At 44.8% G+C, this 19713-nt stretch overlaps 2 protein-coding genes across 7 annotated transcripts in view; one reads left to right on the top strand and one right to left on the bottom strand.

Annotated features, from left to right (window-relative positions):
- MFSD2B (MFSD2 lysolipid transporter B, sphingolipid) overlaps window positions 1-2071 on the top strand; it is a 39985-nt gene extending 37914 nt beyond the window's left edge. For all 4 annotated transcript variants that reach the window (XM_082049019.1, XM_082049022.1, XM_082049021.1 and 1 more), the window contains one exon: window positions 220-2071. In XM_082049019.1, the coding sequence (XP_081905145.1) occupies window positions 220-277 (58 nt within the window). In that variant the 3' untranslated portion in view covers window positions 278-2071. The remainder of the gene's footprint in view (window positions 1-219) is intronic.
- Window positions 2072-6260: 4189 nt separating this feature from the next.
- On the bottom strand, window positions 6261-18307 carry LOC309438108 (WD repeat and coiled-coil-containing protein). Of its 3 annotated transcripts, none has more exons than XM_082049017.1 (6): window positions 18287-18307; window positions 17458-17563; window positions 16999-17040; window positions 12649-14530; window positions 9387-9504; window positions 6261-6885 (listed from the first exon to the last, which is right to left on the bottom strand). In XM_082049017.1, exons 4-6 carry the CDS (start codon window positions 14509-14511, stop codon window positions 6614-6616), a joined length of 2253 nt encoding a protein of 750 aa, XP_081905143.1. In that variant the 5' UTR covers window positions 14512-14530; window positions 16999-17040; window positions 17458-17563; window positions 18287-18307; the 3' UTR covers window positions 6261-6613. The 3 variants fall into 3 exon arrangements, with proteins under 3 accessions (XP_081905143.1, XP_081905142.1, XP_081905144.1); XM_082049016.1 differs by having other exon boundaries at window positions 16999-17043; window positions 18214-18296; XM_082049018.1 differs by lacking the exon at window positions 16999-17040 and having other exon boundaries at window positions 18214-18296.
- Window positions 18308-19713: the final 1406 nt, after the last annotated feature.

A 19713-nucleotide genomic window follows, 5' to 3' on the forward strand; every position in this document is an offset into this window, starting at 1 on the left:
ACACCGGTCCATCAGATACCAGCTGCTTTCTTGAGTGGCAGCTACAGATTGGAGGGGACAAGCTAAAAACCTGGAATGGAACTGGTCTCTCTGTCCTTTAGTCACTTCCCTTAACAACTACACCGTGCTGGTGCTTCTCAGTTGTTTGAGACTGCCAAACTGTAGTCAGCAGTAAAGGCCAGAAATCTGTTCACACATCATTCATTCTGCTTTTAACAGAAGGAGCCATCAAAGCACAGAGAACCTGGATGACCACAAAGAGGACACCTCGGTCTGAAAGCTCCGAATACAATGATTTTCCAAATACAAGCTCACATCCCACACGCAAACTCTGCGAGAGTCCTCTGGGTTTTTACTCTGCGAGGGTCCTCTGGGTTTTTACTCTGCTCACATTTTGTCAAAAAGGATAAAGGATGATTCTGACACAGTCAGTAATGAAATCAGGAGAGGGCACCACCATGCAAAATATATATCTATATATCTAACTCCATGCACTGTGCTAAAAAAGATATTACAAATGTTCAGGAATGGAAGCTGTTGAAAGCTTGGGGGTTTTGTGTGTTTGTTTTTCAATGACTAACAGAAAGCTGTGGTCTCATTGCAATAAGAGAGTTTATGGACTTGTAGGTCAAGGGAAAATAAGTGTAAATGTGATGTACAACCCAAATTTTAACTCGTGTGATGTATTTCACCCTTAGAGACTGGGGTGGATTTTGAACATAATCTCTATCTGTAAATTGCACGCTAGTGTGTTTGGAAAGCACTTGGGAATCCTGAAGTTTACTATATCAAGTTAGGGTTTACTTTGTTTTGAAATGAAGCAATTCACTGATGCAGGCATGTTTTGAGGATTTTCTCACAAAGAGTTTTTCTGAAAGAGATTTTGATGTAATTTAACTTTATAGATTTTGTATGAAACAGAACCTTACATTTCCCATTTACTGGAGTTCCTTGCTTCTGAGACCTGTAAACCAATCTTTGTTAGAGGTGAGTACTTCACATTTTCAAAAGCGACATCTCCACTCAGGATACCTCAAATCAGTGGTCTCTTCCAAAGATTAGACTACGCCATTCATATTTCTGTAAATTTTGGCCTTCAAGTAACCATGATGCTCACCGATTTCTCACGTGGTGTACGCTCTGCCTCACAAAACACCATGGCCTGACTGTTAATACCAGCTTGCCCGCTGTGTTTTATAGTAATGAGGCTACACCTGACTTTTAAATCGTGCTTTTATTCAGTCAGAGACGTCATCATGCTTTAGATGCATTAACTGAAGCCTCATTTCTACTATAGATTCACACTACTGAACACGTTTTGTAGAGGAAAGCCACACCTACCCTCAGGCATTTGCTGGAGCGCTTAAGTTCAGACCCGGTCATTCTAGGCTCCTGCAGTCAGTGGAGACACAGAGATCTCCAGAGGCCGACGGCAAGCTTAAGCTAAAATGACTGCAATCTGAAGATGGATCTAAATCTGGAGGGGAGAGGGATGAATCCAAGGGCTGAAGGCTTGTTTGCCTTGAAGAAATTAGCACAATGCAAGACAAGGCACGGATTTCCAGCCCGCTGGCTTCGCTGTGTGAAGGCGCAGGAGGAGGGTGTCTCTGGTTGGCACCAGAAGTGTCTCAGGAGGACGAGCTGGCCTAGGTCTGGGCGCACTTGCAGTAAGTGTCCCCGGAGGCAAGTGGTCACCAGTCCTTTGCTGAGGGGCTACTGGGAGCTGACTCAGGGTGCTGGGACTGGAAACTGGGGAAGCTCTGACATGGTGAAGTAAAACCAGTGCATCCACTGAGAGCCTCATTAAGTTTAGTATTGAAACCTTTTCAGGCAAGTTTGAAGTCTAAGGCCTAACACTGTCTTAATTCAACAAAATGCTTAATCATGAGTGATCTTTAACGGTGTATTTTGAGTACGTGTGGGTAAGAGTTAACTCTGTTGAAGACTTCTGTTGAATTGACATCTAAGGCAGGGGTTTGGTGATTTTTTGGTTTTGATTCTTGGACAAATCAAGATTTATATGCCTGGGGCATATGTGTTTACAACAATAAAAACCATAAGCCTGTTTACAGTTTTGAGTCTGATGGAATTTGAAACAGCACTTTGAAGTAGGAAAGTTATGTAGTAATATCACATAGCTCCAAAACATCATAGAAAACAGCTCTGGTTGTTTGATTTATTCCGTAATATTTGTGTATTTCTGAACACTCATCTTTAAAAACAACCAGAAGTCCCAGTAAATGCTGTTAATGTTTTTTAATGGGTTATGTTTTCAGCTGCCATAAATCTGTAGCTACAAGGCAGTGGATCTGTGTCAGTTTACATAAGCCAAATACTTAGCCCGATGACAAAAGGGTTGCAGAAACTGCTGCCTGTAACCACTGTAATTTGCCTGTAATTTGAATGTGGCTTAAGATATTGTTTCTAGATCAGTTGTGCAGTTGCCTCTAGATTGCACAACACCCAATATGAATTCAGTCTCTTGCAAGGTAAACTTGGTTGATTGTGAAGTGTTTTCCTCTTCCCTGGAGAGACGATGGGGTATTTATCTAACAGAGATGTACTCAGTCCTCACTTGGCATACGGTAGCAAAAATGGGAAGTGCAAAAAGAAAATAGAAAGCTCCCATAGATTTAATGCAGCAGAGTATTTTTATATTTTGAAAAACTCAATTACTTTATTTGATTATCAGAATTGTACTTTTTTAAAAAAGAAAATTATTGTATTTTTCTAAAATAAAAAGAATGGAAGACTAAGTGCAGGGTAAGATTATATAAATATATATCTATATATCTATATATATATTTTTAGGGCCTAGTGTTGGTGCTGTAAAATGAACTTTGTATGTCTCCTTGTCAGTTTTAAATGATGTGTGTGCCTTATGTATGTTCAGAACATGTGACTGAAAGAAGCAGATTCTTATCCTGACAGGCATTCAGATTAAATGCTAATCTCATGTCACCCTCCTGCCCCACACTGATTGGCAGTAACAAGGACCAGGTTCAATCCCCAGGGGCTCTCGTTCAGGTAATACCCAAATACAGTTTTAAGAATGTGAGAGATTGGATTAAACCAGCTGGGTGCCTCATGGACAGCACGCAAGCACTTCCAACAAATGGATTTACACAAACAGAGGAAGAAAAGAAAGGGATGCTGGAGTTACGTGTCACTGGGTAGTCCCCCATTAGGCAAACCATCCCTGTTCCCAGGGTCAGCAACCCAAATCTTCTATACTGGGCTGGCTGTTGGTGTAGTCAGTAGTTGAGCTGGTCACTAGTCTTCTAGTTTCATCCCCTCTGTAGTTTCTACCTAAAAGAACGTCGAAATTGTTGTCCCAAAACCAGGGTTCTTCACCTGGCGGGCGTACAAATGAGCCAAATTGAGCACACAGAGATGAGATATTGTTTATTACAGAGTTGTGCAAGTCTGGGTGCTGGAATAAAGCCAGCAAGAAAAGTAACAGGCATTATATAGAAAATCTTCTCACTACATTCACACCCTGAAGAGCCAATTGGTTACACATTTGCACGCTGCATTACATAATCCTTTTAGCATATAATGAGCAACACTCAGCTGAAGGACCCTTTATCCAGCAGTCTTGAGATATGCGTTAAAGCAAGACTCAGCTAATTGTGCGGGCTTCAAAATGTCTAAAGCTGCAAGCCCAGTAGCTTCTGTAGTTTGTGATCAGGTGTTTTGTGAGTCACTCAACTTTGTTGTATGAGCAGAACAACCTAAAACTGGAAGGATTTATACATCTTTAGGTTAGCAATTGCAGACAGGATTCATTCTTCCATGTGATGTCCGCAAAACTCTACGAGGTTACACCACCTTCCCAAGTACTGATGATGATCCGTCTCACCGGGGTGACAGCGACCTGTGTCAACGAGCTGCCGTTCTCCGGCAGGCGCTGGAGGAGGGGACACACTGTCAGCCGCCCCCGCCGGCCGTGTCCCTGCCAGCCACGTTCTCCTGCCCTGCTGCACCGTCTGCCCCCGAGCTCACCAACCTGCTGCGGCTTAGGGGGATTAGGTGGCTTGTGCTGAGTCCCCCACTTTAACAGGTGGACACCACCTGAGACATCTGTCCTCGCCGAGTTCCTGAAGGCTGGGACCTGCGGTTTCAGGTCACTGGGTTTTCCAGAAGGGCTTTGTAGACTTGATAACTAAGTCCTTAAGTCACTCCTGCACCTTGTAAGAATCACTGCTGCAACCCCTTGTCTCTACTCAGCCTCTGCATTTCAAGTAAAATACTCAAAGTGAACAATGTTTTAAAGGCAAACCCTGCTTTTTTTTGTGTTCATACTGTGCTGCCAAACATCTTTCATCTCTTTTTCTACTTGCCTTTGTGGGCTGTATATAGAAAACTCAAATCAAAATTCCAGGTCCTTTAAAACCTGGTATTTGTCGTCCAGCTCTTTGATGATGAGAAAGAGAAGGCAGGGCAGTTCCAAGCCTCACGCAGTAAAGCACAGCCAGTAGCAGTCTAGTGTGTAGAGGTCAACCACATTCCTCCTATGAATTTCATACCATAATTCTGTAAAAAACAGTCTCAACGTTACACTAGAGTCTTTCCCTTCAGAAAACTTCAAGGCTGATTGACGGAAAGGTCAGTTGGGTTCATACAACTGGCAGGTGAGGGAGGGAGTTTCCTGTTAATTTCTGAGGTCACAAGTTCCTCATGCTGCACTGAATGCTTTTTCTTTTCACCTTAACTCTCTGCAAGACCACGGCTCGGATACTGAGCAAGAGTGCTGAGTATTATGGTTACCAAAATGTGGAAATATTATAGACTTTCATTAAGCTGCAAAAACCAGCTGGTAACTCACTGGGAGGCACCTTTCGAAAGACAAAAGTAGCAGCAGTGTCTCTGTCCCCAGGGCAGAGGAGGAGACTCGGTGTGATGTCGCACATGAGAATTTACAGTCTCCGAAGACAGAGCGGAACAAACAACGGAGGGAGGACGGTCCTAGAGCTGCGGTGCTCTGCAGAAAAGGTGGCTCCTCAGTGTAATTTCAGAGACATTTACAGAGCGGTGGTTTCCAACCCGAACTGGAGAGCAGCAGTGCTGCTGGAGGGTAGAGGAAGGTGAATGTTTGCTCTAGAAGCACAGAAGCAGAAATAAATTTTATTTCCTGATGCATTTCCTGTTCCAGATGATGGTAGACAAGACCATGAATTTCGGCTACACATCAGCATTCTGCTCTCATTTTTGTTGTGCTGCTGCTGAGGAAAGATTGCTCAAGGCCTGTGGAACTGGTGGGCACTTGCTCAGCTTCACCTGATGGTTGTAGCATGGAGGGGGTTGGTCTCTTCTCCCAAGTAGCAAGTGATAGGATGAGAGGAAATGGCCTCAAGTTGTGCCAGAGGAGGTTTAGATTGGATATTGGGAAAAAATTTCTTCCTGGAAAGGGTTGTCAGGCATTGGAACAGGCTGCCCAGGGAAGTGGTGGAGTCACCATCCCTGGAGGGGTTTAAAAGACACATAGATGAGGCTCTTTGGGACATAGTTTAGTGCCGGGGTTGGGTTATGGTTGGACTCAACAGTCTTAAGGGTCTATTCCAACCAGAATGACTCTATGGAGTACACCTGGAGATCCCGCACCCACCTTCCGCCAGCTCATCTTTGCTCATGTACCCAGAATCATCTACATTCAGCAAGGGATTAACAGATTTCCTTCACACCTTACTATCCTCTATCATGGACTTTGCTCTCTGTTTTACCCAGAGGCTGTTTTCCTCTGACTAAGACCAATTCAGGCCACCAGCTTCTCATCATGATTACAGAACCACATTTACACTGGCTGAGAAGCTTCTGTCCATATGAGCTGCAGCCCATGGGGAATCATTTCTCCTGCATTTCCAAATCAAACTCAGCCTTTGGCCACCTTCAAAGTCATCAGGAATCTGCACATTCACCACATCCAGCAGCTTCAACAAGTCTGCCGGTGCTGGCCGCAGGAGATTGTGAGTCCCGCTGCAGATGAACCTGCTGACCGCAGTGTGGGATGAATGTGAAACCGTTGTCACCTCCAGGCTGCTGGCAAAGCCTCAACAGTGCTGAGCTGGCCAGGCAGAGGGAACGGGAAACACCAGAATTCCCTAAGTGACCTGCTGGGGGGAAAGAAGAGCCATAAAACAAACAAGCTCCCTAAACCCACCCTGCAGTCCTCTCCTAAGAGCTCTCGGATTGACATCAATGACTGGGTGGAAACAGGTTGGATGCAGATTTGACAGAAATGAGGAAACTGAGAAAAATGCAGCATTTTCAAGGATTTCTTTATTATTCAAGTTTTCTATCATCTAAAAACACCAATATATTAAAGACCAAGATGGAAACTTTAGCTCAAGAGCTTGTAAGAATGTGTATTTTCAACCACTGATACAAAGACCTGGTCTATACTGCAATTTAAAAAACAGTGCTCAGTATAAAAACAAAAAAAGTCAATATTTCCAAGGATCAAATAAATAATTTACAGTGATATGCAAAAAAAAAAAAAAAGTGGAAATCCAACAGAAATTTGAGACAGACACTTGTTTGGAATTCACAGTCCCATGCAGTAAATTTAAAGTCTCCTGTCATACAACAGGCTCTACAAAATCACCATCAAAAATTACATTTGGCTGCCGGGCTGTTCCGAAGGAGCGCTGCCATCTAAAGCCTTGGGGGAGCAGTCTCTGAGGACTTCCAAAGAACTCGTGATATCCAGACTTTCGGAAGCAGCGGGTCTGCACCCTTCCGTGGAACTGAGGATGTCCAACGTTTTGGAAGAACGGGCGCCGTAGCCTTTCGAACTGGCATCTCGCACCACGATCTCCTGTGCGGATGTAAATATTAACGGGACAAATCCCTCGCTGTCGGCTGTCAGGACAATCCAAGAGGAACCTGTGAAGACGTGTGAATATCTTTAAGTTTTCTTGTAATCAGGTGTGTTTAAGGCATGAAACACATTTCTTCTCAAATTAAAAGTTAAATGCTTCTCTATATTCAGTTTCTCTAGGGGAAAAAAAGTATGGGGAGATACAAGTATAATCGCAAAATTAATGGAGTTAATGATGACGTGTAACAGCTTTCTGACCAATTTTGCCACTAGGACATGAGACTACAACAAATACAAACTTTAAATAAGGAGGAATTAAATTCTGAGCACAATTCATAAACATCCAGACTTGTTTTTAATAAGCTATTAATAAGCTATTTCCCAGTGCTTAAGTTGTGCAGATACTGTATGAAGCAGACATTTATTAAATTACAAATTAACGCAGAAATCTATGAACTGCCTTTTTTGTATAATTTCAATATATTTCACAGAATCACAGAATGTCAGGGATTGGAAGGGACCTCGAAAGCTCATCCAGTCCAATCCCCCTGCCGGAGCAGGAACACCCAGATGAGGTTACACAGGAAGGTGTCCAGGCAGGTTTTGAATGTCTCCAGAGTAGGAGACTCCACAACCCCCTGGGCAGCCTGTTCCAGTGTCTGTCACCCTCACTGAGAAGAAGTTTCTTCGCACATTTAAGTGGAACCTTTTGTGTTCCAGTTTGAACCCATTACCCCTTGTCCTATCATTGGCTGTCACCGAGAAGAGCCTGGCTCCATCCTCCTGACACTCACCCTTTAGATATCTGTAAACATTCGTAAGGTCACCCCTCAGTCTCCTCTTCTCCAAGCTAAAGAGCCCCAGCTCCCTCAGCCTTTCCTCACACGGGAGATGCTCCACTCCCTTCATCATCTTCGTTGCCCTGTGCTGGACTCTCTCCAGCAGTTCCCTGTCCTTCTGGAACTGAGGGGCCCAGAACTGGACACTATTCCAGATGTGGTCTCACCAGGGCAGAGTAGAGGGGAAGGAGAACCTCTCTCAACCTACTAACCACCCCTCTTCTAATACACCCCAGGTACCATTGGCCTTCCTGGCCACAAGGGCCCAGTGCTGGCTCATGGTCATCCTGCTGTTCACCAGGACCCCCAGGTCCCTTTCCCCTACACTGCTCTCTAATAGGTTATTCCCCAACTTACACTGGAACCTCAATAAATATACTGGAACCATCAATAAATATGAGAAAGAAATGCTGTACTATACTGTAAGGCCCATTTCCCTGGTCTGTTTGCTATTTGACTTCCCATCATCGTTAGCATCATCTTTACAATTTGAAATAATTTACTGAATCCAAAATACTGCCTTCTAGTAATTAATATAAACCAGAAAATTTTCATATTTGTATCCGTTAGGCTGATGAAGAACCAAAATAGAGCTTGTGGGGAATGAGGGAATTCAGAGAAACATTTCCAGCTGTTTGTACAGTTACATTACGTAACTTCATGTCACATGTAAAGTCATGAGAAGATTGTAGCTTAAAGCTCAAAACCCTTTAATCTTTTGGCTTAATATCTCATTTTGGCCAAACTATAAAATCAATACAATTTGGGAATTTGAAAATACCATTCCTACTTTGCCTATTTATCTTGTAATATTTGTAAAATTAGTAAATTAACTTATTGTAACACTGTCTGCTTTTAAAATTTATCTAGTAAGGCAAGTCACAGCCATAATGACAACACATTCCAGGGTAACCAGTTCTGTCCAGCTTATCATTTCTAAGCTACAAAATGATAAGTCAAAAAACCCACAGGTAATGCAGACATTTTTTCCCAGAAAGAGAAGTTGTTTAAATCTTATAGCTCAAAATTCCAGCCTGAAAACTTCCAAGATCAGTATTTACAAAACTGCAGCTCTTTTCTCACTGGGTGTATCAGACATTTCTGTATTGTGCTACAACTTTATTTCAATAGTTACCGTGTTCCAATGCAGGTAACTGACCCTGCAATAAGGAAACTACTAAATAACGTAAGAAAGTGGTAAGAGATGGAATTGTCAGTGAATTATGTGACTACAGTTATATCTGGGTATTGGATTACTAAGTGTATTCTGACAACTATTTAAAGAAAAATTTATTGAGCTATTTTATAAAAAACTATAGGATCTCTTAAAGGAGACCAGGTGCTGGAAATGTAGATTAAAATATAGAAACCTGTATTCTAAACCCACCAGCCAACTCTAACCTGCTCATTTGCTCAGACTTCTGGATGTGGAATAGCTGAAAACAAATAAAACCTGCAATTTTCCTGTACCACCAGCTACTTGGTAAGGGGCTATCAATACATGAAAATTTGCTATTTTTAAAAATAACGTAAAGATTCTTCTCAGTAGAAGCCCAGAGAAGAATCTTCACATTGTAAAACATGTGAGCAAACTTTTATTAATCAACTTTAATTATTTATTCCTTGTTTTTTTTTTTCCTCCAGATGGGCTTATGCACGTTGCTGCTGCTCACTGAGAATGTCGCATGTGTTTGAAGTGTTTGTGTAATTGCATGATTACAACATACCGTGTTGCATTTCTACAAGCGAGAGATTGAATATCTGCTGGACGATATCCAGACGGAGTTTACCACCACAAAGAATAACAGCTCGTCTTTCGTCTGAATCACTTCTGGAAAGCTGCTTCTGTAAATTCAAGAAAGAATCGTTAGACACCGTGACGTATATTTAAGCAGAAATGTCAAAATGGCATTAATCAAAACTGGATCACGGACATGTCTTCAACCACGTCATTTACAGAAAGTCAAACGCTACTTTCATTCAGACCCATTTGCAAGGTTTATCCTTTAAAGTCTTGGCTCTCAAGGAGACGATCAGTGAGTGATCTGTGAATTCAGCACGTGTCACAACAACAGGAGAGGGAATCACATGCTGCTGCTGAGGAAGCCACGAGCTTCACCCACAGCACAACCCTGACTCTCTTCCCCCCCCCAATGAGGGACATTTCCCCGGGGAGCCTGTAAAGCAGCAGATTTTCCATCCTTCCCCTTCCCTGATCCACAACTCAAGAAGAGGTGAGAACTCCTGCCCATGAATGTTCGAGACGAGGAAAGGACTAACAGATCAGAAGGGCTTGGTCTGTCTCCCCTCTGACCATCATCACCCCAAGCTTTAAAAGGCAAAAAGCATCTTCAAAGAACATCCCCCATGGGGCAGAGCAAAGCTTTTGATTTAAATCTGCAAAAAAGCAGCTGTTACCAAAACTCCAAACTCTGTGTTTGCATAGGAGAAAATTCACGCAACCATGTCACCTTGAGAACATCGCTGGGTCCTGTCAAAACCAAGACAAAGTAAATTCTGACTCCTTTTCCACGCTGTGGACAGACCCCCCCATCGCATGAAGGGCATTCGGTAGCGGGGAGGTTGGAGAGGCACAAATGCTCTTTGCCCCCTGCACTAAAACACTCCACCCTCTCACAGACACTGTTTATTTAGGGCATTCTGGGTTTCCTCTTCATTTTGTAAAATACAGCTAATAACTCGGGCAGCAGAGAAACAATCAGGGCTCAGCAAATGAGGTGAGGATCCCTCATCGCCTGTCAACGATTTCTGGATCGGATATACTGTGACTAAAGCTAAACCACAGCATTTTCTGCCAGACTTCCCAATGTCACTTGTAATTCAAAAAGCCAAATGCTTTTCTTGCCACAGTGTTCAAAACCTGTAGGTAAAATTGCAGCACGACTTTAACTTGCAAAGCATCCTCAGGCAAGGGTAGTTAATCCAGCTCCTGGAACACCAGGTCAGGCTGATCCGTAACTCTAGTTTTAAATTATATGTGAAAAAAGAGACTGGAATAGAAAAACATAACAAACATTTGTTTAGAAGCCTACTTTAATGTGAGGTAGTGCAAACACCTCAGATAAACAAGATGCCAGACTTGCTGAGGGAAACTAACTTTTCAGAGCAATGCCACCATATATCACTAAGAGAACTAGAAAAATTAGAGTTAGTACAACTATTAAATGTCTACAACAGAAAACAGTGAAAAAAGTGAGGGAATAGGAGCTAGGACCTTGTCCTACACAAGCTGAGAATAAGTTGAAAATAAGAGCTTATTGAAAGGAAAACAGCAGTTTAAATGACTGAATAATGACTAAGGTTTATTAATGTGACTTCTAGAAGAGACCCACCAGATTTGTACCATGTTTGGATAAACAGGTAACTTACACCTTCCACATGAGATTTGGAAGTACCTGCTTTCAGACAAGGAAAGTGCCTTTCACATGCAATTTGATTTAAAATCCATTTTTAAATATGCTCATGGAATTATCTATTGTGTCCCTAAGAGTCTCTGTCCTTCTCAGATGGCGCTGTAAATACTAATTGGCAACGCTGCAGTTTCAGACCCAAAGCTTCTTTCTTTTTTTTGTTTCAGTCTCTTTTATTTTAGTTCTCCTCACAGGGGGACAGGAGATTGATACCAATTCCCAGACATGGAAATTCTCTCTTGTCTAAACAGAAAGCTTCACAAGTCACCTAGGAAAAACAGGAACAGGATGGCATCTAATCCTATTGACCAGGCCAAGTGCAAGGTCCTGCACCTGGGTCAGGACAACCCCTGGTACCAGTACAGGCTGGGGATGAAGGGATTGAGAACAGCCCTGCTGAGAAGGACTTCGGGGTGCTGGTGGATGAAAGATTGGACATGAGCCGGCAATGGGCGCTTGCAGCCCAGAAGGACAATTGTATCCTGGGCTGCATCACAAGCAGCGTGTCCAGCAGGTGGAGGGAGGTGACTCTGCCCCTCTGCTCCACTCTGGTGAGACCCCACCTGCAGTTCTGTGTCCAGCTCTGGAGCCCTCAGCACAGAACACACATGGACCTGTTGGAGAGGGGCCAGAGGAGCCACAGAAATGATCTGAGGCTGGAACAGCTCTGCTGGGAGGACAGGCTGAGAGAGCTGGGGTTGTTCAGCCTGGAGAAGAGAAGGCTCCAGGGAGACCTTATTGTGGCCTTTCAGTGCTTAAAAGGGACCTATAAGAAAGATGGGGACAGCTATTTTATCAGAGCCTGTTGTGATAGGACAAGGAGTGATGGTTTTAAACTAAAGGAAGGGGAGATTCAGGTCAGACATGAGAAAGAAATTTGTTACACTGAGGGTGGTGAAACACTGTCCCAGGTTGCCCAGAGAGGTGGTGGATGAACCATCCCTGGAGACATCCCAGGCCAGGCTGGATGGGGCTCTGAGCAACCTGATCTGGGTGAAGATGTCCCTGCTCATGGCAGGGGTGGGACTGGATGAGCTTTGAAGGTCCCTTCCAACCCAAACTATTCTATGATTATGTGATAATGGCCTTCCCCCCGCCCCGAAATGCTCTGGTTTTACCACTGGTATACATAGCTGAGCAGGAATGAAAGCAGCACTACTGCATCCATCCGAAATAGCAATAATTTTAGTTGAAAGATACATTAGTTTAAGTTTAGTTTAAAAAAAATCTGAAATATTTCCCCTCATTCTATCTCTTATCAGAGAAAAATATAATACAAAGATGTAGTTCTAAAATAACTGTAAATAGGGACTCAGATGCAACTGCAGGAAGGACAGGGGTAGAAGTACTACAAAACCAACCCAGGCTTATGTAAAAGCCTAAATAAATCTAAATAAGACTCCTATCAGATTTGCCTGCATCCAGTGAGATCCACATGTACTAAACACTCACAGGATGTCATCCTTCCTACACATAATGCGTTCGTGTTTCAAATCCATACAAAGAACATACAGCCATAAACAGATTTGATCAGTAAGGCTTCCAATATTAAAATTACCTGGCAGGTGACGTTAATAAAAGCGGGTTCCTGAGAAGATGGGTACACTGGAAAATTTCTCTTCCCAGATTTTAGCAGCTCAGTTAATTCACAAAGATGACGCTGTAATTCTGTGAAGTTACCAGACAGTTTTTCTACATTTTTTGAAAAGTAGCTTGCCTCCTTTTCACTTAATAGGTTATTCTTGTAAGAATTTGGTATTTTGGAAGCTGCATCTGCCTGCCTTTTTGGAGATGTTGGCTTGTTAGAAAACGCCAGTGATGTGGCAGACAGTGCTGCAGTCCGATTAACTGGTTCGGCATTGAGAGATTCGACTGATGGAGGAAAATTCACGGAAATCCTCTTATCTTTGAAATCACTTATGTTCAATGACAAGCTTTGCTCGTATGCAGGACTCTTAATTTCCTCAATGAGTTTCCTTCTGCTGGTTGGGGACTGAATGGCAGCACGATCTGGTATCAAAAGTCCACGGCTGAGGGTGTGAACATCTGGAGAGAGATCATGAGATACGTTTGAAAGGTTCAAACTGGAGCTGCCATTAACCGATGAAGATGTTGAAGGACCCACTTCCAATATTAGTTCCTTAATCATCAATCGGATCATATATTTGTCTGATCTTGAAGAGGGGAGAAAGGCAGGGTCAGTGAATTTTTGTTTTCCAACCAGTATCAGTAACAATTTATTGGTCAAGAAGCACAGACCCTTTGGTTTCTCATTTTTCTCCAGCTGAATTTGTTGAATATTGGGTAAATTGGATGAAGTCAGTGAATAGACCAAAATAACGTTACAAGTATTGGAGGCAACTGATACGGTTTGAGTTTTGGGGTCAAAAGCCATTATATCAGGAACCAGGATGCCTGGGATGCTCACTTTTTTGGTGGAAGTCACCTTTCTTTCAAAAGTCACCAGGATGAGGTGTGAAGAGTCTTGGCCACTTCCCGTTAGGTAGTCCTTGGGCCTCAGGTGGAGAAGAGGACTGGAATCTGCACCCTGCTTGCTGGAAAGAATGTGAGTTAGATCCACAGGAGACGTAACAACGGACAAGGGCTTCTCAGGGTCCAGGGATTTTTTGCCCCCGTCCAAGGAATGCTCCTCCTCACCGCACAAGCTGGACTGCGAGGGGAAGGACTCGGTTTCAACACTCGTTGGGACTTCAAACGCAACGCCAGCGTTTAGGCCACAGATCTTGTCTAGGGGGAGCTCGGTGGTAACAGCGACTTGGAAATTCAGAGTGGCTTCCACAGCACAGATGTAGCCGCCCACATCGAAGATGGGGCAAAAAGAACAAGCGTTCAGGGTTTTCTGGGCATCATCCCAAATATAAGAATGAAGGGCGCTGCCTACACCAACAACTAAGCGATTGCCTTCCTTGGTCCAACAAGCGCAGTGGATGAGGCCGCTGCCCTTGATGTCTGCTTGAATTCTCGAGTTGTGGAGGTGAACAGAGTGCAAGACGGAGGCGTCGCGTGTCGTCAGCACCGCCAGGATCTCCTTCTTCGGGTGCCACACGCAGCCCTGGGGGAGCACTGGGAAGGGCTCACTGATGTCACAAATCTGAGAAACTAAGAGCTTGTTCCTTTCTGTAACGCTAAAGCAGAGCTGCCAAACGGTGATGTGCTTTTTATGTTGGACAGCAAGCAGAGCTGGGGCATCAGGGGGACACGGGCCCCAGTAGAGTCCATGGACATGTTCAAACTGACCGACAACAGTTGAGTCACCAAATTTTGGTTCTCCATTATGGAGTTGTAAAGAAGTCAGGATCACCTGTTTTCCATCTGTCCAGGCGAGACCGTGTACAGGGTGAATTGCTTGGTATAAGGCATTAAGGCCAGTTCTCAGAAGCTTTGCCTTTCCTAGCTCCATGACTTTTAACGTGAGACATCTAAAGAAATTAGAATGAAAAGAAAAAAATATTTTAGAGGACAATATCGGTACAATTATTTAGCTTATGACCCTGCCAATGCTGGGCTCTTCCTTCCAGTGAAGTCAGTAACATAATGAATGTTCATTTGTGCTTAATCCCCAACTGTAGATTTTTTTGTTTACAATGTTTCTACAGTGAAATCCAATCTCAAAAGAAAGAAACTTTGCTGATTACATAGACTTAGTCTGCTGCATTTTCATCACAAGACCACTCCTTCCATTCTAATTGTCAAGTTGCTGCTTCTCAGAATATTTTGAAATGACATTAGTACGACATATTTTCAAAATATTGCCTCTCTCAGGTTCATGGACCATTTGTGATCAGATGGAGTAATGCCTTACAAGTATAACCAAGCATTAATGTATTATCTATAAATCTGATCCCGTATTAAGTGGGTGAGAATGAGGCATTTATATGGTTATTCCAGAAAGCTCTCTAAAAAAGGAAATCCAATTTTGGTGAAAGTTAGGATCCAAGCAGATTTTTCTGAGGAAATGACTGACAAAAGAATTCAGAAGAACTTGGAACACAGGAAAGGGACAAACCCATCCGCCTGAGGCAGAAGCCATACTACGATGGCATCTCAATGACTCACAGTCTTCAACATCCTCTATAGCAGTGATTAATTGTTTTCTTTTCCCACGCGATTTTTGTCAGAGTTCACAACCCACCTTGTAGCTCACTACTATTTGTTGGGCAGGAGGGATGAAAGTAGTAGCAGCCAACTGTGCCTGCAGAACGGTATTTACACGTGCCTAAACATCCATATAAAAATATACATGCATTTTTAAATGCTTTTTAAAAAAATAACCGCAGTAATTCTGGGGATACTTTTATTGTTTGGATGTTGCTTTAGGAGTATTAATTTTTCATAGTGTCCTGCAAAGTATAAATTACTGGTTTACAGTGACAAAATAAAACCAAGGAAACCTTCATTCCAGTAGTTTTAAGAAATGGGTCACGCAATTTGCCTGACACCTTCTCAGTTCTCTCTACAGAGCATAAAAGCTTGAAGAGGGAGAATGGGAAACTGCCAGTAAACACCATTCTCTGTAGTCTGTAATAAGGTGTTTGGGCCATCCAGAAGCCATATGCAAGGCAAGAAAACTTCAGAAGGGGTCAAGATTTTACACACACTTCTCGTTTTTGAGCTGTGAGCAATCTCTACTCTGTGCACAGAAGCCAATTCAACAGAATTGATGTTTTCCTCACTGAAGATTCTCCATGGGATTTGGCTCAGCTGCAAAGCCATGGCACAGAATGAATTGTAGCTTTAGTAGGATACACAAAAAACAAGAAGGAAATGTTTGAGAAAGTCAAACTGGAATTGTTTATTAAAATGTGCATAGCCTGGCACTAATTGGTATTTTAATTCACTATTTCCGGATGACCCCGAACTTGGAAGAAGGAGACTGGAAAAGTGGATTTCAGAGACTAAAACTAGATAGAAAAAGTTATATTATCATGATCAAGTTAACTTCTTCTCAAGCTAACATCAAGTGCAAAATAATATACTCAGTGAAGAAAAAACAAACACACGGACACCTCTTTGGAAATAATGGCCTGGGTAGCAGCAGAGCAAAAAAGGGATCTGGCTTACAATGGATATGTGAGAATGTTGCCAAATAGAATCACAGAATAGAATCATAGCATCTTTTTGCTTGGAAAAGACTTTTAAGATCATCGAGTCCAACCGTTAACCTAACACTGTCAAGTCCACCTCTAAATCATGTCCCTAAGAACCTCATCTACACATCATTTAAGTCCCTCCAGGGATGGTGACTCCACCACTGCCCTGGGCAGCCTGTTCCAATGCCTCACAACCCTTTCCATAAAGAATTTTTTCCTAATATCCAATGTGAACCTCCCCTGGTGCAACTTGAGGCCGTTTCCTCTCATCCTATCGGTTGTTTCTCAGGAGAAGCGACCAACCCCCTCCATGCTACAACCTCCTTTCAGGTAGTTGTAGACAGTGATAAGGTCTCCCCTCAGCCTCCTGTTCTCCAGGCTGAACAGCCTCAGTTCCCTCAGCCACTCCTCATCACACTTGTGCTCCAGAGCCTTTGCCAGCTTTGTTGCCCTTCTCTGAACTCACTCCAGCACCTCAATGTCTTTATTGTCCTGAGGGGCTCAAAACTGACCCCAGGATTCAAGGTGTGGTCTCACCAGCACCGCGTACAGGAGAAGAATTAGACATTATCATTCTGGAATGTTTTTAAGAAGAACGCCATACAAAAGGGAGATAATTACCCCATTTCCTCCGGGCTAACAGTATCTCTGCTGGAGTTCCGCACCTAGTTCTGAGTTGACCAGCACAAGGATGATGGAAATGCTTAACAGAGCACAGCGACCAGAGAAACAGGAGAAGCACAAGAACCGCACTCGCTCAGTTTGAAGATTGTGAGTGGAAACTTGCAAACACTTACCAGGCTGCTGACAGGAGAACACTGATTCACTGTTCCCCAGGTCTACTGTGGATAGTGCAAGATAATAATCAGCTTAGTTTCAACAAAGGAGATTTAGGTCAGCTATTAAAGAAAAATTCTAACCATAAATGATAGCTAAGCATTGAAGCAGGTTACCTTGGAAGCGAGGAGAAGGCACTCGGTGAATTTCATAATCTCTAAGAGCCAATTAAGTAAATGCCTGTCAGGGGTAAGTTTAAGTACCCTGGAGTAAATAAGTTTAAGTACCCCTACCTCATGGTAAGAGAGCACTCGAGATACTTCAAATCAACCTCTCCACCATCTACCTGGCTCTCCTCTTACCTCCTGTACAACCAACCCAAATCTCATTAAGCAACCACCACTTGTAGGAAAACCAAAACGTTAGTTGTTCGTTCATTAGTTCTCTGAATTGCATGCACGCTGCTGGGCAAAACTTACACATAGAAGGAAGACGATAACGTGCTTCATAAGATCTGCTGAGATGCCAAGCCTCCCGAGCTGTTCCCTCTGATACAAGAGACGTTTCCCTCTGTCCCCAGTAGACCTGGAAAAGCAAAAGCAGCAAGTGACCTACTGACCATTGTGCTCAAACACCTTGTGTCCAAAGCCCTGTCATTCAGCCCATCACCAATTAATCACAAAATGATTGGGGTTGGAAGGGACCCCTGGAGATCATCCAGTCCAACCCACCTGCTAAAGCAGGTTCACCAGAGCAGATCACACAGGAATGTGTCCAGGTGGGTTTGAATGTCTCCAGAGAAGGAGACTCCACAGCCTCTCTGGGCAGCCTGTTCCAGGGCTCTGGCACCTCAAAGGAAAGAAGTTTCTCCTCATGTTTAGACAGAACCTCCTGTGTTTCGGTCTGTGCCCGCTGCCCCTCATCCTGGCGCTCGGGGTGTCCAGAGGAGCCGCCGCCTCCCCGAGGGGGCAGCCCCTCCGCCGCGCCCCGGCCTCGCCTCACACCCCGCTCCGGCCGGGATGCTCGGGGAAACACGGCACCTGTCCCCAGCCCCTCCGGGCAGCCGGCGGGGCGCCGAGGAGCCGCTGCGGGGGCTCCTCCGGCAGCCGGCGGGGCATCGGGCGGCCGGGGTAGGCAGCAAGGCAGCGCCCAAACCCGCCCGCCCGCGCCGCTTCCCGCCCTCCACAGCGACCCGCCGCTCGCTGCGCGGGCCCGTCCGCGCCGATATTCCCCACCTCACCGAGAGGCCTGCCCGCTCCTTCTCCTCCCTACCACGGCCAGCAGTGCCAGCAGCCTCAGCAGTCTCACCTGCCGGCGGCTCAGCCCTGCCCCGCCAGGGCGACCGCCGCTGCCGTGAAGCGGAGCGCGGCGCAGCCTGTGACACACACCTCCCAGCCCGGCCCCGCCCACCCCCGCTCCGCCTGTGGGCGGGGGTGACGGGCAGCGGCGCTCTAGCCGGCCACGCCTGAGCTCTATGACCCGGCAGGCGACGCCTGCAAGAGGCGGACGCTAGAACTACAGCTCCCAGGAGGCCATGGGGTAGGGCCGTGACGTCTGCTTCCGTGTGCGCGCGCTCCGCCCGCTCCCGCCAGTGGCGCGAGCGCCCCCCTTAGGCCGCCCAGCGGGGGTGACGGGGAAGGTGGCGGATTGGTGACCGGGACCGGTGACAGGAACCGGTGACAGGGATTGGTGACAAGGACCGGTCCCTCCATCTCTCCCGAGGAGCCACCGGCCAATGAACGGGTCCGAGTCACTGCCCCCTGCCGTGGCTGCGTGCTTGTGGCTGTCGGTGAGGCCTGAGCGGGGACCAAATCGTAGAATCGTTTTGGTTGGAAGAGGCCCTCAGGATCATCGAGTCCAACCATAACCCAACTCTGGCACTGAGCCATGTCCCTGAGAACCTCATCTAAACGCCTTTTGAACCCCTCCAGCGATGGTGACTCCACCACTTCCCTGGGCAGCCTGTTCCAATGCCTCACAACCCTTTCAGTGAAGAAATTTTTCCTAGTATCCAATCCAAACCTCCCCTGGTGCAACTTGAGGCCATTTCTTCTCATCCTATCGCTTGTTACTCAGGAGAAGCAACCAACCCCCTCCATGCTACAACCTCCTTTCAGGCAGTTGCAGACAGCGGTAAGGTCTCCCCTCAGCCTCCTTTTCTCCAGGCTGAACAGCCCCAGGTCCCCCAGCTGCTCCTCATCACACTTGTGCTCCAGACCCTTCACCAGCTTTATCATGCTCCTCTGAACTCTCTCCAGCACCTCAATGTCTTCCCTATAGTGAGATGGCTCTGTCAGGAATGACACAGCTCTGAACAAGGAGCCTGCAAGTTTCAAGAGTTATTTGGATCCTTCTGAACAATATAAAGATGCAAAACGAGATATTTGCCTACCTTTTCTTTTTTTTTTTTTTCCCCCCCTCGGGAGGTAGTATTTAAGTGAAGAAAGCATAAAAATATGATACAGAACTCCTCCTATATAATTTCTTTTGTCCTGATTTGTTACCTCAGGCATAACTTAAAAATCTCTGAGGCCTTTTAAAAGTCAGTTATACTGCAAGACTGTGCCACTTTGTCACTACTTAGTACTGCAGAGCAGTCTGATCATATGGTTTTCTAAACCAATACTCTTGATAGGATGTTGAAACACTGGAAAAGGTGCCTTAGAGAGCTGTGAAAAGTGTTAAAAAATGCTTGCAATGGTCACAAGATCAAATATGTGAGTAGCTGAAACTTA

The sequence above is a fragment of the Streptopelia decaocto genome (assembly GCF_964273445.1).
Source record: "Streptopelia decaocto genome assembly, chromosome: 3".
Lineage (NCBI taxonomy): Eukaryota > Metazoa > Chordata > Aves > Columbiformes > Columbidae > Streptopelia > Streptopelia decaocto.